The sequence below is a fragment of the Seriola lalandi genome, unplaced genomic scaffold (assembly GCF_002814215.2).
Source record: "Seriola lalandi dorsalis isolate HSWRI2012SDOR001 ecotype SW California unplaced genomic scaffold, Sedor1 jcf7180002054892, whole genome shotgun sequence".
Classification (NCBI taxonomy): Eukaryota; Metazoa; Chordata; class Actinopteri; order Carangiformes; family Carangidae; genus Seriola; species Seriola lalandi.
The window spans coordinates 64,198-89,833 of record NW_019525444.1 but is presented as its reverse complement, the minus strand read 5'-3'; the positions used below and the strand labels follow the sequence as shown (position 1 = coordinate 89,833).

The following is a 25,636-nucleotide window of genomic DNA, read 5'->3' as shown; positions in this document are numbered from 1 at the left end:
TCTTCAAAGCCTTTGCATTTCGTGTTTATCTTCATTTGGCCGCTCTAATCCCATTCATCACGTCAAAGAGTGCGACTACTATGACACGAAGGCTGTTTTCCTGCTGATAACATGGAGTCTAAATGCAACACCTGCTCCTCCTGCAACAAAAATCTCTCAAGTCACTCGCTTGTTGGCAACGGCAAATATTGCCACCGTAATCCCGCCACCATAATCCCGCCACCATAATGTTGCAGTAAATTCCTAATAGCCATAGCCACATTCTGCAGTGATATAATTTCCCTGTGAGGATTTACAGCTAGAGCCCTGATGTGTGAAGTCAGAAACTTGTTGCCCACAATATGAAACTGGTTTCTCAGCAGCCATTTTTTTTTTTTTTTTATTGTGACTGAAATTTTACTATGATAATAATTTGTGGCTTTGTTCTGGCTGGCTGCTTGGCTGAGGCCTGTGAGGATTCGGGAAGCGGTCCAGCCCCCAGCAGTCCTCCAGTGCTGCTGGATTCCCAGTAGTCGCAGGCAGGGTAGGACATGACCAAAATGACGGGGTTGGACAGCAGCTTAGCACCACGCTCAAACCCACCAAACACTCTGCTTATAATTTCGCTGCAGCTTCCATGTGATTTAGCTGAGATGGAAGGTGAAGTCTGAACCAAACTGTGCAATAGCCTCAGTAGCAGGATACGCACATTTCCTCCTTTCACTGTGTTTTTCCCCCACCTGTAGATGGACTCTCTGCTTGAGGGTGAGTCAATAAGGGCTGAAATATAGAGACAGGGTTGCTCTTTGAGCCTGTGGTCACAGTCTTCTCCCCACTCCCACGCTGTATCCACATGCACCTTGTTGAGTTTCGCTGAATCTGCAGTCTGCTCCGCAATCCCACCCTCTTTTGGCAGGTTTGTGTTTCCCTTATTTTATAAACCCTGACATTTAGTCGGAAATAATATGAGTGACATGTGGGCTGAGTATTTTTGTTTCATATGAAACTGAAATCAAACAGAGAGTTATTCTTTTGTCTCCTTTTGGTCACCAGATCATGAAAATATTTATTTTCATTCATTTTTAGAGCAATCATACAAATTACATAAACACACTGAACTTGTATTAAAGCATTTATCCAACTACTTTTTTTTTTTTAATTGTGTTATTGAATATCTACATATTCTGTTGCATTGGTGCCTACTTTTTAATTATGGTTACCGTACATCAGTTTACCCCTATAATTTGGATAATTTATATGTTGAAACTAGAAATGAGTGTTGACTGAGCAGTAAAATTTGTTGTCATCCTTCACAAAACAAGCCTGAGTCATCCTGGTGCTGCGGGGTTGGTGGGTGGACACACTGAACACACCAAACCTTCTGTTGGTACATAATAAATCATTTTTTAAACTTTCTGTTCAACTTTTTCTGCAAGAAATTTAAAGTTCAGTCAGACGATAAAAATGTGAATTATTACAAAAAAAAAATTTTTTTTAATTAGAGGAGCAAAATTTACAAGAGCATGAAATGTTTTCTTAGTGATCGCGAAGATTTTGGAGTTAGTTTTACAGTGCATTAAAATCTCATTCGCGCCACTTCGGGGGAAAAAAAGTTTTAGTAGCTTAAACTGTTAATACACTGAAAATTAGAAATGAGCCTTCAGGCCTTTTTCTAAGCAGGAGATCTTAGCGAATTATTACACCATTAAAACTGTTATAATAACTGCAGAAATTTAAACTGTTTTGAAGAGAATTCAGCGCATGAACTTCATAAACGAAACTGTTACATTTTAGCTCCAGATAAAATGAAGCTAATATGTCTAACTTGCCTTTAGACCGTTTATGACTGTATATATATATATTCCCTATTACACTTGTCAGTTCCCTTTTAATCGTATCCATAAAAGAGCATTATGCGCATTTCTACTATCTAATTGTCGCACCTTCGAACTCAACTATAATTTTGCAACTGCAATAATAATAATGAAACTTCTATTTTGAAAAGCATTACTATCATAATTATTTAGCGAAGTCTTCCATAAGTTATTAAATCAGGTCTACTGGCTTTAACGCATTTGTTATCTGCTGGTGTAAATGGCGTCACAGATTTGTAAAACAGACTTGAATAAAAATCACCACCTATGAGCAAATGATATTTATTTCCATATCTATGGAAGGAGGTCCCTCCTGGCTGCACAGCCGCATCCTGTATCATATGTTAATGAAGTTAATGGTGGAGCTCCAGTGACAGCCGGCTGCTGAAGACCAATCAGAGAGCTCGCAGATGGAAGTCAGTGTGTTTGAGGCTCTGCAGGCAGGAGGTGTTTGAAGAACCATGTCGGCTCCTCCAGTGATGTAAAGAAGGATCCCTTTCGCTTTTATCCGATTTTCACCTCCTATACAGCTGTGAACATGCACACTGTAACCTATCACTGCGGGGAACGCTTTTTCACCAACAATGCATTGGACTTAAGTGTGGATTTGTTCCAAGTTTTCCTCGCTGTCCGACACAACTCATGAAACCCTCTTCAGAGCGACGGGTTTATGGACTCGCGTATTAGCTAATGATGTCTATGGGTTTCATGCCTGACAGTCTGAATGCCTCAGATCCCTCCAAATCGGCCTTTCTAGAGTTTGGCCACGGACATCCGGCACACCAGCAGCACTCCCCCGGACTCTCTCACATTTACCCCGTCCATGGCTTACACGCTGCTGGGCATTCCCAGCACGAAAGTCCTTTTCCTGGCAGCGCGTCCTATGGCCGCTCTTTGGGCTACGCCTACCCCGGCGCGGTGAACACTCATCCCCCGTCTGCTTACATGCCCTACCAGCACAGCAATCACTGCAGCAACAGCAGCAGTCTGGCCCACAGCAGATTAGAGCAGACAGGTATGTGAGCAAGTCAAACCGAGTCGGACTAAATTGTTGTTATTAATGGCTATAAAATTCTGATTCGCATGAGCGCAATTACGCACAGGGCGCGCAATTTCCCTGATATTTTCCTGCTGATAAAAACGGTTCACTTGAGGGTTTAGTAAGTTCGCAAACATTTTCGTCTTATACTGTTTTATGTTGAAAGTTGAATAAAGTTATGAACATGTGGCAGATTCTCACTCAATCACTAATGTCCAATCAAGGCCCGTTCAGATGCTCCCTCTTTACCACTCATGTTATAAAATGAAGACAGACGGTGCCATTACTTTTATTGACCATAATTTTCTGTGGGTAAGTTCAATTATAGTCCATGTAGCCCGAGCCTACCTCAGGAACTCGTTTCTAGCCTCATTGTTAGTGCACATTAAGAAAACGGTTCCTGAAAACAGGAATCCTTTCATCTCTGTGTGCTGAGCTCTGATTTCCCTTTTTTTTTCTTTTTGCCTTCTGTGTTGTTGCAGTGTGAAGGTATCACCATGATCCAGCGTTTTCTTGTTGTCAGCACCATGAAAATCCTTCACTAAAAACAGAAAGCCTAATACAGAAAGTCGTAGGCTAATTCAATGAAACTATATTCAGGGATGTGATAATACTTTATTATGACAGTCAGGTAAAAACGCAGAAGTTAAATTAGAGTTTTTGGCTTTCAGGCCCTGAGAGTTTGGTTTTACAGTGCAGGGCCTGTGGGTTAAAGTGTCCAGGCACTATGCTGTAAAATCCAACCATTCATCAGTGCTCTCATTGTGTTTAAAAAGGTAGATTTTGTTTATTTAAAACACTTTGAAAGTCTGTGTTAAATGTCACATCTGTGACTTCTGCTGTTTGTCTTGAAGCTGAAGCTGAAAAATAAAACTCTTCTCAGTTTAATCTGTTTCTGTTTTCTCTTCAAACTACAAGATCGCGAGAAGTCCACGGTGATTGAGAACAGGGATATTCGTCTGAATGGCAAGGGGAAGAAAATCCGGAAGCCTCGGACCATCTACTCCAGCCTGCAGCTGCAGGCCCTGCACCAGCGCTTCCAGCAGACCCAGTACCTGGCCTTACCGGAGCGGGCCGACCTGGCGGCCAAACTGGGGCTCACCCAGACTCAGGTGGGCCTTCCACTCACCCTGCAGCCCTGAGCGGATACAGGGAATGTGCAGCGTGTAGAATCCAGTATATATGCACTTTATTAGCATTAATAATAATTAATAATAATAATTGAAGTAATGTAAAAATGAGTCAGCACAGCGTTGTAGCCTAAATTAACAGACATAATATATATAATATTTATCATTTAGTGAATTTTTTCATCATCATCATTCAGTGAATTATTTTTGTACAGAAGGTTTCATTAGCAAATATTTCACATTCAAATGTCCTGAATTGATTTAATTTAAAGTAGCCTGAAGCAAAATATCAGTGATAGATGCTGGTGTTGAACCAGAGGATACTGAAGAGGAAACCTCTCATTTGCTGTGATTATAACGGATCACAGCGCGTCTGCAGATCAAATGAAAAACCAAATGGTTGTGATTTGTAACTCAATCCTTTAATGCATGTCTTATTTACTGTACTTAATTTCGTGGCTATATTTCTTTTGTCAGGCCTGGTCCTTGAAGTGTTCCTGTGAGTTTTTAAAGACATTACAAAGCTGCGAAATTAAGGGTGGTCTGCTGTTTTGCAGTAGTTTATTATAAATGACCCGATCAAATTAAGAGATTTACATGAGGTTTAATCTATTTTATTTTGTTTTATTTTATTTTGTCTCCTTGTCTTGCGTTTATTTATTTATTTATGTATTTATTTTTTGTATTTGTTAGATTTTATATTTTAGAGTGTTTTTTTTTTATTTTTATCTGTAACAGATTGTTAATGCAAAGACCTTCTCATGCAATTTTTAATATAATTTGTCACACACACACACACACACACACACACACACACGGAGCTGTACACGCGCGTTTTGTGCACAACATGTTTAAAATTGTAAATGTTGACATATTGAAATGAGCAGTATGAGTATAATTTCAATAACTTCACGTGCATCTGTGAACAGGTGCACGTGTCCTTCTCAAATGGGACAAAAAGGGGTCTCTCTCTCTCTCTCTCTCTCTCTCTCTCTCTCTCTCTCTCTCTCTCTCTCTCTCTCTCTCGTCAGGAAAATGACTCAGTTGTCTGGCTTTAGTTTACAGTTTCAAAATAAGAGATAAACAAAAGAATCCACTCTGTCATCTGAGCTGCCTCCTGCACATTTTTCTTAATCCCTCCACAGTTACCTCAACTATTATCTTCCACTTCCACGCGGCCTTTCGTGTTGCTTGTTGCTCTGATGTTTATAGAGCGATTCATCTGGCGCTTTGATGCTTTTTATGAATATTCACACCATTGTTCTGGTGTAAAAATAGACATTTTATTTTGAATCAGCAGAAATTTCAGTGACCCACCGCCGCGCTCTCAGGGCTGTTTTTATTTCACAATACTCTTAAGTCTCGGCTTGTTGCTGTCACACTCATGCATCACTGGACTCATAAAACAACAATAATAAGAGAGCTGAGTTTTAATGGATTACAAGTACCACTCAGCCATAGGGCTGCATGGATAACAATGCGCCAATAACAGGCCTGGGATCTGCAAAAGCAACACGGAAAAGATGAGAGTTATGTGGAGTTTTCTTTTTTTTATCCTTCACAATATTCATTTCAGGCCAATTTTGAAAAGTGTGCTGAGTTTAACAGGGGGAAATATGCTCATAAAAAGCCCTTCACCGTATTATTTCCTTTATATTACTGGTGATTGTTAACCGCAGTGACAATTATGTGCATTTTCTCTTTTTAGGTGAAAATATGGTTTCAGAATAAGCGCTCCAAGTATAAAAAGATCATGAAGCATGGCAGCGGATCAGAGGGAGAACATCTCCACAGCACCAGCTCCATCTCCCCCTGCTCGCCCGGGTTGCCCCAGCTTTGGGAGGTTTCCATGGCGAACAAAGGAGCCTCAATGCACCCAAACAATTACATGAACAGTTTTGGTCACTGGTATCCAAACCACCATCCTCATCAGGACGCGATGCCCAGGCCTCAGATGATGTGAGTGGATTGTTGTTTTTTTTTGGTGCCGTGCAGACCAGCTGCTCGGCCTGTGAGAAGCGCACTACACTGAACCGGCTGGTCTCCCTCGAGGCCTCTTCTCAGACCTGAACTGCCTTTTAAACGTGTGTCTCGTATTCACTGTATTTCGTGTGCGTTTGGAATTATAATTTCACTGCAAAATATTCTACCAGGCATTAAATGCTTTTTTTTTTTTTTTAAGATTTGTTATTAAGTCGCTGCAACCTCTGGTGCTCGACACCATCTCACTGACATGTGGATTTAGTGTGTGCAGTTTACTAAGAGACTCTGGATAAAGCAACTTTTCAAAAAAAAAAATCTTGTGTGCATGGGTCTATTTTATTAGTGCTGGACTTTCAGCTCCGTGAGCCAACAAATGCTGTGTGGGTTATGCACATAAATGATTACGATTATGATTAATATGTGGTGTGACAAGTTTGTGTAGGTAGCTTCTTCACGTGACACGTTTTCATTAACACATATTTTAGAGGGCGAGGGAAGCTGTGAGACAAAGGCTTTTAAAGTGGTTCTGTGATCATTCATAGCTTGGGTCTCAGCTCTGAGGGCTGAGTACAGTTCAGAAAAAATGTGTCGCTCATAAATTATTATTGCTTAATATTTTTAGAATATTTAGGTTAAAATGAAAACCAACTTAATCATCCTACCTTAAAGGAAAAAGCAGTGGATGGTGAAACAGAGGGATGCGGGCTGGAACCTTTACGCACAACACAACAAAAGACACTTTGCTATTTTAAAAAAACAAACAAAAAACATTTCAAATATCTTGGCTGCATTTTTCTGCTTTATCTGAAACAAAAACAAACAAAAAAAATCCACTTCTCTTCTACTTTTAAAGAACGAGGGAACATATGAGGCAACATCCCTCCTTTTTTTCTCACCAGAGAGAGACACATGCCGTGAGGAGAGAGGAGAGAGGAGAGAGGGGACGTGCAAGCCAACACTTCAACGATGTTTTCTTTCTTCTTTAACTGAGCTCAAACTCGCCGTTGTCATGATAAAATGACAAATGGCTGCGCAAGCCCTCCAATAAACGGCGCCTGATTTATAGTCGTTTGCACTGATTTGCACACTCTGGCGCTAACACTGTCTAAACACAGAAAATTAGTTATTTATATCTTTGCAAACACTTCGCCGCGGTCTGGGCTGATGCTCTTGATTAAATGGAGGGCTAAGCTCTGATTAATGAAGCTGAATGGTGCGTTAAAGAATCACCCAATGGCTTCTTTTTATCTTTTTCATTCATCACCCTGCTGCCTTTACTGTCTGGCAAACATTAGGTGCAGTCCGTCTGATGTCATAGCTACACAGGGATTAGAAAAATAACTGTGCAGTCTATGTGGAGATATTCTCCCCTTTATATTACTCTATTAAAAATATACTGCAGGATATTTCTATTACAGGTGTTGTGATGTCATCTTAAAGGGTCATGACGTCCAGATTTCATAGGATTGTCATGCTCCACAGGGGAAGTGTTTGCAAAGTGCATGCACATAACTAAATTTAATTAACTCAATTAAGACTTTTCCTCAGTGAGTTCTTGGTACAGCTGTTATTTTTTTAAAGATATCCACATATGCATACTATAATACTAATATTATTGCATTCAAATATAACATGCCATACCTGCTATTAACTACGTTCAAGCAGCTCTCCACACCGTATCAGTGGTGCACTCAGTCATACAGGCTACAGTCAGTCCTGTCTTACCTCAGCCAGAGAAGTGCAGCCTTGTTCTGGAGGTGTTCAGCCCGCAGAGGTGTTTCTCTGAAGAACAAAGCCACACCAGAGCCCCGTGCTTTCTCCCCTCCAAGCTGATTTTCCCACACAACGACAGGCATTGTGTTACATTAACGTCTCCTTCTTTATATATATATACACACACCCTCGTGCCCTCATCCCTCTCTCCTGATGATTATGTGCCTGGTTAAACATGCAGGCCCGAGGAAGAAGAGGCAAGCATTGGTGAACCAAGTGACGGGGCATCAGGGAAAATTATAGGCAATTTCACATCTCCAGATTAGAATAATGGCCCGTGCAGTTGGACAGACAAGAGTAGGACCTTTCAAACGGGGGCCAATTATCATGCGAGCAGATTGAAGGGAAAGTGAAAAGGCTCCTCGTGTAATAGACAAGCGAAGAGGAAAGGACAGAAGGCTGGGAGATGGGTTGAAGGGTAATGATAAAGGGTGAAGTCTGACTGTATCAATGCCGGGGATGCTGTGGTTATCAGATACGATGTGTCTGATGGGTTTTAATTGTAGGATAGCAACAATGGAGAAAATAGCTTGTTATTAAATCCCATTTGCTTTGAACGGGCCAACGGCAAAGCAGGTCTCCGGGGTGATTATTGTTATTAACTTGAGTGATCTGACATCTCGGGTAATTGTGAGCAACATCCCTGTTAGAGAGAGTGAGTGCATGATTTGGTTTCATCTGAAGGAAAGGCTTGATTTAGTTTGGGGCATGACACACACACACACACTCACACACACGCACACACACACACTCTGGAGGGATTAAAAGATGGAATACAATTTGGCAGGCAGAAAGGCATGCACACACACTGAGATTAGATTCAAAACACTGGGTTTTAGCAGAGCAGGCACACCCAAAACACAAAAAAAATGTGGGGACAAGCAGGAAATTACATCTTTTCATGTATTTTTGACTATTTTACAGTTTTTCATGCCTGTCTTTTTGCTGAAATCCATGTCTGGAGGCCAAATTTTCTGTTTCTAGGTCTAGGTGAGCTCATGCCGCAGCAGCACCGAGCCCTCACCGTTGGGAAGGCTTTATCAGGATGTGATGACTGGCTGAGAAGCATCAGCACACAGCCCGGCCCGGCCTGAGGTCAGCCAGGGTTCACGGGTCCACAGCTGTCAAGGATGCCTTTCCCCCTTCATTTCATCCCAGTTTACAGCAAAATGAACACAGTGAGTGATCTTAATGCAGCCGAGGACTCGGCCCAGGCCCGGGCTAAGTGTCGGACAGCTGCTGAAGTCTTTCCATGGATGCATTTCAGTTCCCGACCTCCATCTCAACCCATATCGCTTCACCCCAGAGACAAGTGCTGACACCACACTGTTGACTGTTGCGAGGGGTGGGGGAGGTATAAGGGGCTTATAGGGGCCCTGGCACCGGCTCTATTTAGGGTGCTGTGATGCTGTGCCATGCAGAGATCACATTCAAGTTCAGCAGTTCGCCTCCACCTCCGTGGCTACTTACACTTGTTAATGTTTGAGAGATGACATATATGGACTCGTCTGACAGCCCACACACACAAGTGCAGCCTGTAGCGAACACACGTTTGTCTTCGGCACAAATGTTTCCCCTGACAGCCACAGCCGAGGGCCACACATGCTGAGGGGGCCACCGAGGGGAGGTCACATGTACTCTTGATGAGATTTCATTGATATTAAAATGCAATAGTAATCATGCTGCTTTTGTCAAATCAGCACAGTGCACTGACATGATGAGTGATGCTATAGACAACTGGTGTTGAGTTCAGGGAAATAAACCAGGGGAAAGACATTAGGGAAATAGAATCAGGAGCCGTGACACTTTTTTTTTTTCCGTGTGTAAACGGGGGAAATGTGTAAAATGCTTTTTATAATAAACTGAACTTCAGAGCTGCATAAATAAATAAATAAATAAATAAAAAACTTTATGGTGAATTTACAAGTGAAATACATTGATTCTAGTCCAATGGTCTTCAGTGTGAATTTCAAATGATTGAAGTGATAGTTCAATAAAACTTCCACATGAAAATATGTGTTAATGTTTTTAATAATCTGTCTGAAATTCTAACAAAAACAATTTGAATTAGACCTTAAAATAAATAAAAATAACATAATAATTTGAAAATATTAGATGATAATTATTACATGTAAATAAATGACATATTGATATAGTTTCTATTACTTGCTTTAACAGCCCTAAATGTATAGGTTAGTCAACATTTCCACTGTATTTGTTTGGCCATACGTGCTCATATATAAAGTAATTGGGATAAATCAGATAAAGTCAAGTTCTGGTCATCTAAGGTGTAAAGATATTCCTCAAAAAAAAATCTTCCATTATATACACTGTTGCTCATAAAGTTGGAATAATTTTGTTTTCAGCCACAGTCCTCTGTTTATTCCTATTTAAATGCATGAATTCATTTCAGGGTATTTCTGGGTTATTGGGACTCATAATGTAATCACTGCACCTGGTCAAAAGTGATTACTGATGCATTTAAATAGGAATAAACAGAGGATTGTGTCTGAAAACAAAAGTATTCCAACTTTATGGGCAACAGTGTAAATTATATTTTTCACTATAATGTATATATTCTATTTTTTAGGTTGGTAAATGGGTTAAAAGGAAAATAGATGATGAATCTGATGTGAACGAATCTGCATCCAGAGTTGTAATGAATAAAGTCAGATTATTTGATAATTAGAAGTGATAATACTGGAGTAATAAACTTATACTCCAACATATTTTCTGCTTGATTTGAAAATCCACTTATGAAGCTGTAATTTTGTGGAATTACTGTAAAAACACGACGTCGCAATAAAGTTTCTGTACAGTAACACCTCGAGCCCGGGCGCACACCACTCTCGTTACTGAAAGTGGGAGAAAGGGGTATAAACCCACTAATGCCGCGCGTACATTTTCTCCCCGTGCGTCATGGCGCCTTGGTGGTCCATGTGGATAAGATCGCCATTAGCGGTTTCTCCATCATGTAATTTTTATTTTGTGCAGCATATTTAATAATGAATGAGCTGTGTGGCCAGACTGATGGTATTGTCCGCTGTCATTAGTCATTACTGCAGAAGACGCAGAGAGGGAGGTTGTTGTTTTTTTCCTGAGTGTCTCATTGTCGCTGTCATAACAGTCATTATCGGAGTAGCTGTCATGTTTACCCAGCATCTCTCCGCTAATTGATATCAGTGTGCTCTCCAGGTTTCACGTGCGCCTCTCCCACGAGCATGTTTTATTACCTGGGAAGAGCTTTTGCTTGATAAGCATCGAGAGTCTTGAGTGTTTTTTCTGTTTCGTTTTTTTTTTTTTTTCAGAGGAACTACTTTGCCAAATGCAACAGAATAAATTCCAGCGTCTAAAGTGAAAGGCTCCAAAAACACAAAGGAGTTGTGTTTTCTTATACCTTCAACATTTGGCAGAGTTTCTATCCATCCTGCTGCGCCCGTGTGCTTGTGTGTGTGTGTGTGTGTGCGCGCGCAAGCGTGCGTGAGATCCCCTTCGGCAGCAGAGTTGCTTCACCCCCGCACAGCCCCACCCACCTCTCTCTCTCTCCCTCTCTTTCTCTCTCTCTCTTTGTGCAACGTGCTGAATTCTCTCTTGTTATCTGGCAACAGAACAGTAATAAAACCAAGTGACTCCAACATGTCTGCATGTATGTCGCCTCCTAGTGCAGCGCTTTGCACGCAGCTCAGTCAGTTCACTGCACTGTCACAGTTACAGTTTAGACTTCAGGGCATAAAGTGGAGCAATCACCTTTTTGATCAGAAGATAATGAGGTTTTATAAATAATAAATATACATTTAAAATAATAATAAACTATCCACTGCATGCACCGTAATTGTAGGCATGGATACCACTTATTCAAACACTCTCTCTCCCTCAGTATGATATGGCACAAGACTGCTACTATTCAGATGGATAAGTAATTATTAAAACCTGAGGATGGATGTAATATTAATTATGAATGCAGCTGCTTCCAGTACGGGAAATTGTTTGGATTTTAGATGAGTGGAACTTGTTTTTGGAAAATTAGGCTGCTTCACCACATTTCCTTTTTTTCTTTTTTTTTCTTTTTTTCCCTTTTGCCTTGAAATCTTTCCTGCAGTGTTTAGAAATACTGTCGTTTGAGGTGACATAGACCTTACAGACCCTACATTTAATTATCTGAGCGGTTTGTCATGTCCGAAGTGTTTATAAAGGCGCTACACACACAACATGCAATTAACACCTTTATTCAGTTGACAAGAAGAACAAGGGGACTAATTACATGAATATAAAAATGTTTTTTGGAAGCACCTCAGTGCAGCCGTTCCGTTTCAAACAAATATGATCATAGTGGTTCTGCATATAAACACATATTTACAGCCTTCGACGTTTTGTACAAATCAATATAAATATGACCTGAGTTTTCTTTTTTTTTTACGCGCGCTCTACAAACCCGCATGCATGATTTGAATGTAGCATGAATCAACTGCACAGTTTTGTCAAAATTTCGGGTTGTGGTCAGGCTACTTGTTTTAAAAAAAAACTTTGCATATTCATTTACAAAAGAAGGTAAGGAAATACAACAGAAGCGATAAATAATTTAAAAAAAACCACGCCAGATGTCCGTTAAATATGCCGCCACAAGTGATCAGAAAATCCCTTATGTGCTTTGTGAATGGAACACCCAGTTCTGAAACATTCTTGATCATCCAAAAACCAAAGGCAATGTTTCACTTCAGGCCAACTCCCGGTCCGGTCGACCTTCGCTCTGCAGAGTCATTGTGGAGAAACCTCGTTTGGAAAAATGCGGAGAGATAAATCTGCTCTTGAGTCATTGTCAGTAAACAGCTCCCACACTTTGCTGCGGGACTGGGTGGTGAACGGTGCCCGGGTGCTGTAGGTGTGATCCCTGCTGGTACCAGTGGTTGTTATAATCCTCCAGATATGGCGGCGACGAGCTGTGCGTCGGCTGTGGGACCTGAGGTCTGCTGATCGGGGTGCTCTGCGGGGTGCTGTTCTCCCAGACTGCGGGGGAGGGCGGGGAGTTGCAGGCCATGGAGTCGCTGGCGTTGGGACTGTGCTCCAGGGGAACCTCGCCGTTTTTGTACAGCTTCTTGAACTTGGACCTCCGGTTCTGGAACCAGATCTTCACCTGAGAAACGAGTGTGTACATTAATTATAATGCAACAAAAAATTCAAAGATCAATATGTATAATGTTACTTCTTAAAATGAATGTGTCCTTGTAACAAAGGCACTTTAAGTGAGATAAGAGAGTATTTTAATCGTTTAGATTTAATCTAAATAAAGGGCATCGAACCGAGAGGAACGTCTCTTGTGCGTAATTACGCACTGATGGATAATTACAGAGCAAATTGTTGAGCTTACTGGAGAGTCCTGACTCACTTTGCATTAAAAGTATCGATGAATTAGAAAATATCAGGTGTCTCCGGGTCGGGCAGCTTACCTGTGTCTGAGTGAGGCCGAGCTGCGCCGCCAGCTCCGCTCTCTCGGGCAGAGCGAGGTACTGCGCCTTCTGGAAGCGCCTCTGCAGAGCAGCGAGCTGGTAGCTGGAGTAGATCGTCCTCGGCTTGCGGATCTTTTTCGGTTTTCCATTCACCATGCGGACCTCGGGCTCTGGCTCTTCTTTCACTACAAATGAAAACAAAAGAGAATGAATAAAAGTGACTGTGGATATAAAACTGTGGCTGTTTAAAGTTTCACTCAAAGTATAAAAGTTTGGCCGTGATGAATTAAAAGAGAAACTACCACGAGGAAATGTTGGTGGGACATTCTGAGAGTTAAGAATATGTTATCATTATAATGTGGAAAAAAATGCTCTAAAGTTTAAAGTGAAATATGGCAACTTCAAAAGTTCTGAAAAACACAAACGTCACACAACAAAAGTCAAATCTAAATCTCTTTGTCAAATCTCAAATTTGGCCTGCCAGCAGTAACATGTTAAAATGGATGGAGTGAATATTATTAGCTTTAATCAAACCATCATTGTTTTATGGCCAGCTGTTAATGGCTGGCTCGTTCCCAGACAGGCTGTTAAAACATGACATTAACACCAGGCAGTGAACTACCGCTGAACAAATGTTGGTGTTTTTTTTGTTGTTTTTTTGTTTTGTTTTTTTTACCTGTAGATACACGATCAATGAAATACACTGGCGAGTGAATATCACACTGGCCTTGTGAAGTAACATTTATGAAGACATGAAACAGAGGGGAAGCATGTGATCCAGCTTCAGTCACCACGTCACTGCATTTTCACTTTTTGTGTTTTCCAAAAAAAAGTGAAACTTAAAATGAAATGTAGAATTAAACAAAAAATAAAACATCCTGACTCTTGTTTTCAGATGTGACCAGGACTCTTACACAGGCAGATCTCTGCCCCCACAAGTGACTCGATCTTAAACGCGCAGATAACGCGATGCACAAGGGAGATAAAGACGATCGCAGTAAAATAACAGGAGATTATATCAACATTTACCTGAGCTCGGAGGCGAGGCCTGCAGGTGATCTCTGTTGTAATGTCCGTACTGTCTGTAGCTATTTGTGTAGGGGTATTCAGATTTGGTGGCGTAAGCTCCAGCAGCTCCCATTCCGTTCAGATTAAACTGATGGTGGTAAGAGTTCATGGGCTGTCCGTACGGTTGACTCTGATAATATTCGTGATGGCCGTGGGACGTCTGTCCGCTGTAGTAGCCCATGTCCGTCACCGACGACTCGGGGAGAGTAGGAGAGTCCTTGGAGTTCGGGTGGCAACTCATAGATCCTGGTAGATCGGTCAAAATACTCGCAATCTTCTTCTCGTACGTCTGTCCGGCGCTCATGGTGAAAGCAGCCCTCCAGAGTAAACAAAATCCACCGGTGGATTCTTTAGTTGAGGAGTGCGCAAAGCAAAATCGCAATGAAGAACTGGTGTGTGTGTGTGCGCGCTCTTTAAACGCACGGCTTTGGAGCGCCTATAGTCCACTGAAACTCTCCCAGCTGCAGAAACTTGGTTGTGGCATAGCTCAGCCCTTGTGACACAGAGTTATAGAGAGCTGGGCTGGATGCTGCCTTCTCATTGGCTCCACTGTTTTCCCCCCTCTTGCGCTCCAGGCGAAGTCGTGGTGAAACCCAGCCTTCAGCCAAGAGCGCCTGTGTACGCATACCTCAGCACCCTGAGCTTTTCTTTTTTTTTTTTGGCTTGAGATTTGCATTTACCTGTCCACTGGGTGGACATGCAGCTCTGTAGGCCTTTAAGGAAGCTCTGTCCCAAAACACAAGCACCTATAGGTCCAGCTTTCCCCAACAGCTGCACCATCTACAGGCTTGGCATCAAGATGTCACAACACAATAGTGGCCCAGAGCCTTTCTCAAGCCCAATCCTCCAGCCAGAGCGTCTCCTTAATGTTTTTATGCAATGTTTTCTTTACAGTGCCTAGAGATCACACTTAATTCAGCCTATTGAAAGGCTGCCAGCCAGCCTCCCACAGACTCCTATTGTCATTCAAAGGTGCTGGCGGACAGTGAACTTTACGTGAAAGAGATGGAACAGATAGGCAAAAGACTCGTTCAACTGATATTGCCTGTGGGTAAATTCCTCCACACTGTCCGTGTTGTGGTTGAATGTGTGTCTGTGTGTGTGCATGCGTGTATGTCAATGCAAATTGGATCAACACTGTTCAGAAGATGGTGGTAAAGTGTAATTCACAGTAGGCAGTATTCGAAGCTTGGTCTGCATTAGGCCTCAATATTTTCTATTATGATTTATTTTGAGGAATATTTTTGCTAAAGGAAACCAGAGAAATATTGTTTCTCTTGTAATTTCAACAGAGAAAAAAAAATTCATTGTCAATTTTTTTTCTGCAGATTTCGCTGTCAGATGAAAACACGGTGCACAGCGCCCCCTGCTGAATCCACTCCTCAATGTAACTTCAGTTCTCTGCCTGCAAAACAGACAAATGCAGATTTACACAGCTGCAGATGTGCAAACAGCTGCCGAAACTCTTCACTGTCTCATCTACATTCGTCATAGACCACTATCTCAAGATCTTAAAAGGACACTGCTGATACACCGACAGGCTTTTCATCCGCAGCCTCTCATGTCTGATGACCTTCCACCATCTTTCGGTGGAGTTCTGTAGCGCTGGAGTGACGTTTTAAAGGGTCAGTTCAACTCACTTTAAATAACACAAAATAAAATGATAATGATTAAAATAAATCAATAAAAGCACGTATCGAATGAGTCAAACCCACGACGATAGATGTTTTGCCTATTATGTTAAAATCTGAATCTGTATATAAATGAACATGCAGACAAATACAAAAGACGGCACTTTACTGTGAATAGAATCATTATGAGGCAAATTAATTGGAAAACGATGGATTCATTTGATTTGCCCAAATTAAAATCTGGTGTTTGGTAAATATGTTTCCACTCACTGTCAACGACGAATAAAAACTTTAAAGCATAAAATATAAAGTCTGAGCTCTTGACATAAGTGAGTGTCCTGAACCTGGACTCACTAACATGCGCCTGTCACAGACCTCTGTATGTCTGAAGGTTGTTGTCCTCTGCCACTCAGGACGCCAGATGTGCAGATTTACCTACAAAGATACAAATAGAGGAAAAGATGTTTGAATGCACAAAAAAAAGTTGGGGTTTTTTTTTGCTTTTTTTGTGGACTGGACACATGATTGACAGCTGGAACGTTTTTTTTGTTTTTTGGAGATATTACAAGCAGAAATCTTCCAGTGGTTTTCAAAAGCAAAAATATCAATTTCCAGGAAACAGTGTTATTGCTCACGTGTTTCTTGTCTTCACTTCAATCAACAGTCAATCAAAGAAGAGATTAGAGGTAAATCTGATCCCAAGATTTCATTTTTTCTGTGGCAAGAAAACCATTTATCAGAAGCCCTTCAAGGCAACTTCAGAACATCGTGATCCATGAGTTTTTACAAACATAAGCATTTTGCCAATTGCCCCCAGACCTGACAGCGTATCTAAGCATGCCTGAGAGAGACTGTGCATGTCTCCAGTCGCCTTAAACCTCCCACTGCAAAACAGCACTGGAAGATTATATGACATTAGATAGACGAGGAAATACAGTCACATCTAGTTGAAGTCAAACAAGAAGATATATACATTTCTTATACATTACTCTCCTCTGCATGTAAATGTCCAGATCAAAGTACAGAAATATTCCACATTCATGAGCAGAACACACACATACACTCAAAATTGAAATGTGTTATTACACTAAACACTTTAAACTGCTTGTAGAGAGTTATAATCTACCGAAATGTCCTCACTCCTGAAGGTCTTGATTGAATGTAAACAGCAAAAAATAAACTGCTGTTTCATTGTGAAATCATCAGGCTTTTGTAGTGTCACAGAACAACCAGTAGAGGGCGTGTTTGTCTTAAAATTCAGTATTGTGCTGTCAGTTTGAAAATGCTTATGAGACACATACATCATAAAAATATATATTGTAAAAATATATGACAAGGAGAAAGTAAAAACAATGTAACTCAGCACTTTTCAGTGTCTGATGTCAGTTTGATGTAGCTGCTGCTCTCTAAGGTATAAATGTGTTTACACATCAATCTAAAACCCTTGGCCTCAAATCTATTTTTCTGTCAGAGAATATGTGATTCATGGACAAATGAACTCTCTACACTTCTCAGGCTGCCAACTCAACAAACCCTCACAACACAGTAACATGAGACAGCATTTCAGGACATGTTTTGTACTTTTCTAATGCAGTGGGTAAAAGTGGAGCAGCTGGCTCGGTTCCAACACAGGACAAGAGCTGAGACCTCGCACAATGAAAACCCAGCAATTACTGGCTAACTAGGTCCGATCACTGTCGAGGTAAAACCCCTTTTTGTACTGTACATTACAAATGAAACCATTTCCCCTCAGAGAAAGTAATTTTCCTCCCATTTTAAACTTCTCAAATCTTCCTGAGAGTCATCAGTGTGATTAAGGGAGCCCCCTTAGGCCAAAAAGAGCAACACTAATGGCAGTGACCCTCAGACATGAAATATGTGGGAGAATCAGAGACATACCAGTCTAGCAATTTTCTCAGGACCTTCATAGGATGACAGTGGCTGCAGTTATCAAAAAGTTTCACTTCAAGCACAAGATGTGTCTCTTCTCTGTATCTCTCCTTGCAGCTCTTCTCAGGGTTTTCAATTTTAAAATACCAGCTTCAGCATTCCTGTTTGAATTGATTCTCTTGTGTTATGAAGCGCTCTGGACAAATACAGCACTTCCTGAAAGAATTAGAGGACTGCAAGTGCCGTGCAGAAATGCCCCTGCACCTGTCTATTAGTACAAGATGAACAAAGGGAAACACACATACTGGATATGCATCCACTACTGCTCCATGTGTACTGCAAGGTCTTCTATAGCAACACTGAGTGCTATAGTTAATCCTCTACACACATAAATAAGTCAAAGGGATCCCCCATCATGCAGTGCAGCAAAGTGCATATAATCCCACGTGCGCACGCCTACACTGCAGAGGATGTTTGGACTTTAATTATGAAGGCAACGGTGACGCCACAAAAACAAAGTCCATTCATTGCTTCCTCCGCCCCCGCAACCATCAACGCAATATCATCTCCCTTTGAAAAGTTCAAGGCAGCAGCGTGGAGCTCCTCGAGATAATGAAGCACCACTGGCTAGTCTGCGCTGATCTGATTGAATGGCCGACTCACTCAGGGAGTCAGGGCACTCTTATGAGTGGGAGACTTAGAAGTCTATTAACTGCTAACTCTCTCTTTCTCCCGCTCTCCCTCCGTCTTCGTCTTCAGTCCTGATTAGAGATAAAAGAAAAGAGAGAAAATGGCAACGAGTCAAGGACTGAGCCATCGCTTTAATGTAGATCTGTGTGTGCAGACAGGGGAAATCACCTGATGTTTTTTACTTCTACTCCTCTTTCATGAGTAAACTCTTGTCAGTCTTTTCTCCAAATGTTTCCAGATACAGGATCTCTGTGAGAGCTACAGAATGCATGATCTAAACACGACTTAATGTGTACAGAATAATAGCTCAAAGTGAAATTCAAGGCCATAAGATAACTACAGTAATTGGCTTTCACTGAAACTGGCCAACAGTTCACCGCTCCCATCCCTCCAAACTAAAAATACTCGACTTGATTTGGGATTTTTCTGGAACAAATGATTGCTCCAGCCTCCCAGCGGTGTTGTAAGTTGGCTCAGCTACATGGAATGGAGGCCCCGCTGTTCTCAGGCTGCTTCACACCAGGACAGTGCGTGGTGAAAGGTGGCATGTGTGTGTGTTGTACACTGAAAAAAGCAGCAGAGAAAAGAGCCCAGGTAAGACCAGGGTAATGTGCTCCCAGGGGTCCCCAGCTGCCAAAGGAGTCAAAAAAAGCTAATGGAAAACACATGTAGCCAGATGTTGAAGGGCATGACCTTTTCCCCAAACAAAAACACACACACACACACACACACACACACACACACACACACACACACACACACACACACACACACAAACATATCCAAAACACCTTCTAAAGCTCAATGTTCCCCTGCAGAGCTGCTTCCACCCACACTGGCTCTCGTGTGAGCTGAAACACAGAGAAGGGCCACCGCTACCGGCCATCTGCTGCCTTTGATGGAGCACTAATGACACTTGTCTCTCTGAAGTCACACTAGGCCATTAACACACTTCCTTCACTCCTACATGTACAGTATAGATCGTCTTTAATGTGAATTTATATGTTTGTCTGCTTGTTTTTCTTTTAATGTGAATAATCTCTGAGTCTGAGATTATCATTTTTTTTAGCTAACATCTGCATCCCTCCCTTAAATCACAAAAAATTACATTAATTCATACAGCCTGTTTTATAATTTTACAAAAATCTGATGAACGATTTCAAGCTGATTGTAGCTTAAACTAACACAATTGGTGTTTTTCGTGTTTTTTTTATGCATAACAATAATGTGTCGAGAGCACATGAAACCTAGCTAGCTAGCGAAAAGAGGTCAGTCAGCTAACAGTGATGGATAAATGGTTGAAATTGTAAATGGATAAAGAGTTCAGACAGTTAGCTAAAGGTAACAGTTGAAATAGTTATCTTAAATGAATAAACAGTTCAAATGATTACATTTAAGTAATGGAGATATGTTGAAAAAGCTAAAGGTCATGCATAAAAAGTTGAATTAGCTAAAATAGATAAAACCTTATAATAAAGTAACAGATTAATGGGGAAAATAATGTTGTAAAAGTTAAAAAGGAGTAAATAAACAGCTGAAATAGTTCGATAAAAGTAACAGATAGACTAAATAATTTTGATAGTCATGATGCATAACAGTGAAACACATTTCATTGTTGTAAATACCAATTTAATTACTTTCTACTTTCTTGCTTCATTCCATGTACAGTCTATCGAAAACAGCATGGCTGAAAATAATTCTGTGCGAAAATGTGCGCGGAATTCTGTGCGCACATGGCTCCATACGTGTTTTTTTTTTTTTTGGCGCGTACGCATCTGTCCAGCGTGGTGCGTAGCCTACGCCACGTTTCAGTGTGAATTCTACGCAAGGCTTTGGTACGTGACGCCCCAGGTGTCCTCTGTCAGCTGAGCCACACCTGCTGCAGGTGACTGACGTTCACAGACTGTCAGCTGATCAGCGCTGAAGCTGGTCCACAGAGGAGGGACACCGACCTTCAACCCAGAGACGTGGGATCGAACCGGACCTGAGGTACATCACACTGGTGTGTTTGTGTTTGTGTATGTGTATGTGTGTGGAAAAAACAACAAAATAACAAAACAACTAAACTAACTCAAACAATAAAAACTTGCGTTCACGAAACTTCGTTCGTTCCGTTCGCTCGCTTCGATTTCTCCGTCCGAATTTCCGAACCACGATTTCCAAGGAGGAGTGAACACAACAGGTAGCTACGTCCAGGTGAGCTTTGTGGTCCTGCTAGCTAAGCTTAGCTAAGCTTAGCTTGCAGGGCGGGCTTTTGTTTTCACTTGACATCATTTGAGTTTCTGAAATGTCCCATGCCCATGGACCTGGGCAGCATCTTGTCAAGTTACATTTGCGTGATTTGTTTTCTAACGCTCACTTGCACAATACGTCAATGACGTGACGTGACGTCACCGTGTCGGTGAGGGCGTCTTTTCTAGTTTGTCCTCTCACTCTCAGAGGTGGTGGTAGATGGGGAGGGGGCAGGGTTTGCACTTCTATCTCTGTACAGAACTAATGCAATTAGTAAAATCAGTCACAGCAAGAAAAGCCGCCAAATAAACCACAATGTTTTCTTTATGTTGATATGTGTTACTTTATTTTGGTATTTATGATTGTATATAATTTGGTACTAATTGATGATGAAAGCAAGAAAGGTCAGGCTTAAAATACTACTTAGGTTCTCTTGTTAATATATTTATTGGATGAAGGATTTGTGCAGTTTAGTAATTTGATTGTCTATGTTATTTGTGTGTATATATATATATATATATATACAGTTTGTGCAGAATAGTGACTCTTTAGTTGTAGCCGGGGCGGGAGGGCTCAAGGGCTCAAGGGCACCATACAAGCTAGAACCACCACTGTGTGCATACTTCAACTTCAAAGATTCAGTTTGTATTATGTTTGTTTGTGGGGATGTAAACAAACAACCCCCTGGATGGAGACAACAGGCCTCTGACCCGAACAGCATTCCATGTCAATCAGCATTTGCAACAGTGCACTGCACTAATTGAGTGGACCGTCGAGAGCCAGACACAGTGACCTGGATGTTGGCCGCCTGACAACCCGGACAAAGACAAGACGATCTCAACAAGATCTGATGCATCTTCTGATAAACGATCACGTCCTGTGTCATTCGTACTCTTTATCATTTGTGTTTTTTTTTTTTATCAAGCTTTGTGACATCTTCTCCTCCTTCTCAGGTCTCTCTCTCTCTCTCTCCTCTGGCATCCAAAATCCTCACTCCATCCTTCAACTGGTCCTCTCCATCTTTTCCATTCAGCTGGCACCAGCACCAGACGCTGCACAGAGGCATCCGTACAAGTGTTCCCGTCCTGGCAGCCCCAGCCTCACTGACAAGAATGCATCTATTCTCTGGTTCCACTCTGCCAAGAGTGGATGAGAGCGGCCTGCAGAAACAGCTGTTCAGGGAGTGATCAAAAGAATGAGAGGCTTCTTTGATTACCACCTCTTTGTTTGCCCTCCACTCAAACTTTCGTATTGACTGAGCCCACTCAGAGTGGGCTGCAAGCCAAGGCAATGATTTGCTTTTTGAATTGAGGATTTATTTATATATTTGTATTTCAAAGTAATCTGCTGCAGATAGATTCCAAACATCACTTCCTAATGATTCTCCTTTGAACTATAATGTTTGCAAATGTCTCAGCCTCCCATGACTCTGAATCCCCACTATCCCACAGTTCATCTTGACCCTTCACCCCTTTGTTAAAATCTCTTTTGTAGCTTATCACTGAAGAGTGAATATGTAGCCTTGGTTACAGATACACTCTCCTTGAGTCTTGTAGGTTGAGATGCCCTCTCCCAGGATTCTCACAGGAAGCTCCACCCTAATCCCAGCATGTTTGTTTTGGCTCAGATGGAAATGAATGTAGGACTAGCTGAAGCTGCTTCCCTCTATCTGCTGATTATCTGCAGGCAGGATAACACCAGACAATCAAATATTTCCTGGAGTTTCTAGTAAAGTTTGTCCTTCACTTTGCTTTCCAGGCCACAGCGATTCAGCCTCATCAAAGAGTTAAAGAGCGAGTGTAAGATTTAAAAAGCCACTTGTAAATCTTGTCCCTTCCAAGACTGAGATTGCCAGAAGAATAAAGTTTTCTCATTCTAATCTATCTATCTATCCATATTTCCATGAAATTAAACATCTTAAAATTCAACAATACAATACACCACTTTTTGATTTCATGTAAATTATGTAGTATTGATCAGAAAATGTTAAATTCAAATGAGTGTTTTGTCATAAACCAAATCCATACGCTCTGAACAAATGCACTCAAATGCCTTTGACTGGGAATCTTTTGTACAGAGGAAAATCACAGAAAAGTTTTGCGTAAGACATACACCTAGTTATTTGGTGGGCTTGTTAACACTGTGCAGAGATCTGTCATTTTTCTAGGCATGCCTGAGCAGAGCAGATGTTGGGAGTTCCCGTTCTGCCCACTTTTTCCTCCTCAGCTTACACAGACTCAGCTCCATGATGGTTTTCCCGTCTTCACCTTATAAATTCACAGTCATCCCCATTAAATCAGATACGCTGGAGTGAGTCAATCAGGTTAAAGTCAGGCTGAAACAAAGCTAGGGCCGCTCTAATCCACCTGACCATGACTAAGTTTCTGCATAAATATATGGCCCCAGGAAGTGAGCACCCTCCCTCCAACCTCCACTCCCTGGTCTCCTGTACAGGTTTTTGTGCTGGATTTGGTCTCCTTAGGCGAGACATGAGTCTACTCCAGGAAACAAGGAGCTGCTCTTGGGTACTGACACCTCAGGGTTTCTTCTGCAGTTGCTTGCAAAAACAGAAATTACGATTTGAATTAAAAAATATGTCCACATATTGAGTCAGCTGTTAGAATAAGTAGCTTAAAGGGGCTGTTTGTAAGTTTTCTCTGCCACCAAATGTTGTTTCTTGCCGGGATTGTAACTTGACAAGAGCTCAAAGCTCGAAAGGATGAAAATCTTTCAATAGATATTATTTATCATTTAACTATAAAATATTAATGAATTAAAAGCATGGATTGTGCCTACTTACAAGAAAATGTCAGCTACCTTCGAGGACTTTCTCATCATGACATTGGTTACCTCAGGTGCTGCACTTGAAGCCTACTACCACCCACAGTGTTGCAGGCCACAGTGTGAGGGACAGTGTCCCCCAGACAGGCCTCTCTGTGTTTGGTTTGCTGCTGAGTCCCCACCAGTGTCCCCTCGCTAATGAATGGCCATTTAATGATCTGAGAGAGGCCATTCAATTGAGTGGAAAATGTGCAGGTCTGTAGAGTACAGCTCCACTTGTCGTCGGAAACAAAGGCCACGGCTCTATATTCACACACACACACAGTGGAGAGGGATGGAGTGGATTCATGCGCTGGCTTGAGAGCAGCCTGAACACACACACACACACACACGGCCACGGTAGTTTTTCACACACTTCATCGCAAATCCCTCACAAATAAGAGCCTTCACAGGAAAGACATCTACACTGCTTTGTGTTGTTTTTTTAACACAGAATTTTAATGACGACGGGTGATATGCAGCACTTTTCAAAGACATTTCAACAATTCTACCGACTAAAAAGTCTTTCTAATGCAAATTATTGTACCGTTAAACAGTATCCTCAAATACTATCTCTTGCTTTTTCATCAGAAAACAGAAAACTTACATCCTCATGAGTTTATTAACATTACAGAAGTTTCACCACCAATCAAATCTGAACCATCTGCAAATCTCAACACATTCACCACAAACATACAATCACCACAGGTTCAGCTTGTGGACATATGTGTCCAATAAAAAACCCTCATCCTTTTATGTTCCAACATTTATTTACAGGTCATACAAGCCCAGTCATAAACAAAGTGGCACCATGCGGTTACTCGGGATTGGCTGCAAACAGTCGATCAAAAGACAGGAAAAGAAAATCCTCAGAGTGTTTACAGGAGGTCTAAGGGAGGACCGGTGGGGCTTGCAGGGGTCGTGCAACCAGACAGCCTATATGCTGCGCAGACAGGAAGGAGGCTTTATAAGGAGAATTGTAAATCACAGCAACTCACTTTACCACAGGGAGGGAAGATGAGCAATGTGGGAGTGAGCTCGCGTTGTGTTTGCTGGTCAGATTTACTGCAGTTACCCTCCAGATTGTGTCATTATTCAATGGTCTGTCCATGAGATTACATTAGGCTTGGTCACAGTGCCATGCATCAGATTTACTGCCCCATATATTCACCTATTATCTACAGTGAAGAATAGCAAGGCTGCTAACAATTGGATTAAGTGAAGGTAGATAGGAATATAATTTTCCAGTTTATCAACGGGGCAGTGAAACTTTCAGAGACATTTCGAAGCCTGTTCTGTCATGATATTTAAACTCCAGTGTTAACTAGGATGAAGGTTAGCCACATGTGTTTGTACTTCCCGCTCTGTGAGCATAAAGGTAATGTAGGCTACTTTCTAAAAGAAGGTCCCAGAGACAGATAACTGCTCCCTTGTTAAACACTGCAGACAAGTGATGGTGAGCGCTTCACAAGCTTCTTATGTATCGAGTTCTGAGTTAATATGTCCCATGGGAGGAGGGGAAAATCTCAACGAAGGTGAACTGCTCTACTGACCTTTTCCAGCTCATGCAGCAGCCAATCGCAATAACTAGTGTGGTCTGATGGAAAAACTCAATGGGAGTCCTGTTATGACTGAGCTCAGGGTAAAGGTCAGGCTGGTGTCGTTCCCCATAGAGATAGCCCCTTCATCCACCACTCCCTTAAAGCTCTGTATTTTCTGACATAGTGTAAACCTAACAAAGCTGCACTGGAGGAATAATAAATGTACAGTTTTAGGATTTGTTTTTTTTTTTTGTGGTGGTTATTGCCTCTGTATATCTCAGACCGAGATAATGCCCAAGGTTATCAGTCCTCTGGGCATAGAGCCAGATCAAACCCAGCCTCCCCTCAAACACGTCTTTCTTTACCTATGACTCCTCTGCATTGAATTGTTCATTTTAACAAGAAGTGTCTCTATGGACAAAGGAAGGAATGCTGCATGAAGGAACTCCCTTTTTAATGATTAAACACTGAGAGGGCACCGTTGAACAGCAAGTGTTTCAATTTAATTTTCCCTCTCAGTAAACCCTTAACTCAACCACACA

General features: G+C 41.6%; 2 protein-coding genes across 2 annotated transcripts; one reads left to right on the top strand and one right to left on the bottom strand.

Annotated features, from left to right (window-relative positions):
- Positions 1-2,246: 2,246 nt before the first annotated feature.
- On the top strand, positions 2,247-6,422 carry dlx4b (distal-less homeobox 4b). Its single transcript, XM_023429252.2, has 3 exons — positions 2,247-2,868; positions 3,811-4,004; positions 5,731-6,422. The coding sequence occupies exons 1-3, from the start codon at positions 2,544-2,546 to the stop codon at positions 5,983-5,985; spliced, it is 774 nt and encodes a 257-aa protein (XP_023285020.1). The 5' UTR covers positions 2,247-2,543; the 3' UTR covers positions 5,986-6,422.
- A 5,566-nt stretch (positions 6,423-11,988) lies between these two features.
- On the bottom strand, positions 11,989-14,770 carry dlx3b (distal-less homeobox 3b). Its single transcript, XM_023429248.2, has 3 exons — positions 14,252-14,770; positions 13,223-13,407; positions 11,989-12,909 (listed from the first exon to the last, which is right to left on the bottom strand). The coding sequence occupies exons 1-3, from the start codon at positions 14,592-14,594 to the stop codon at positions 12,595-12,597; spliced, it is 843 nt and encodes a 280-aa protein (XP_023285016.1). The 5' UTR covers positions 14,595-14,770; the 3' UTR covers positions 11,989-12,594.
- Between the last annotated feature and the right edge of the window lie 10,866 nt (positions 14,771-25,636).

Bases quoted from the DNA above. Each gene is read 5' to 3' on its own strand.
- dlx4b (XM_023429252.2), top strand. From the start codon at position 2,544: ATGATGTCTATGGGTTTCATGCCTGACAGTCTGAATGCCTCAGATCCC. The intron at 2,869-3,810 runs GTATGTGAGCAA...TCAAACTACAAG, and splicing joins CAGCAGATTAGAGCAGACAG to ATCGCGAGAAGTCCACGGTG. The intron at 4,005-5,730 runs GTGGGCCTTCCA...TTCTCTTTTTAG, and splicing joins TGGGGCTCACCCAGACTCAG to GTGAAAATATGGTTTCAGAA.
- dlx3b (XM_023429248.2), bottom strand. From the start codon at position 14,594: ATGAGCGCCGGACAGACGTACGAGAAGAAGATTGCGAGTATTTTGACC. The intron at 13,408-14,251 runs GTAAATGTTGAT...TTTCATTTGTAG, and splicing joins GGCCTCGCCTCCGAGCTCAG to TGAAAGAAGAGCCAGAGCCC. The intron at 12,910-13,222 runs GTAAGCTGCCCG...CTCGTTTCTCAG, and splicing joins TCGGCCTCACTCAGACACAG to GTGAAGATCTGGTTCCAGAA.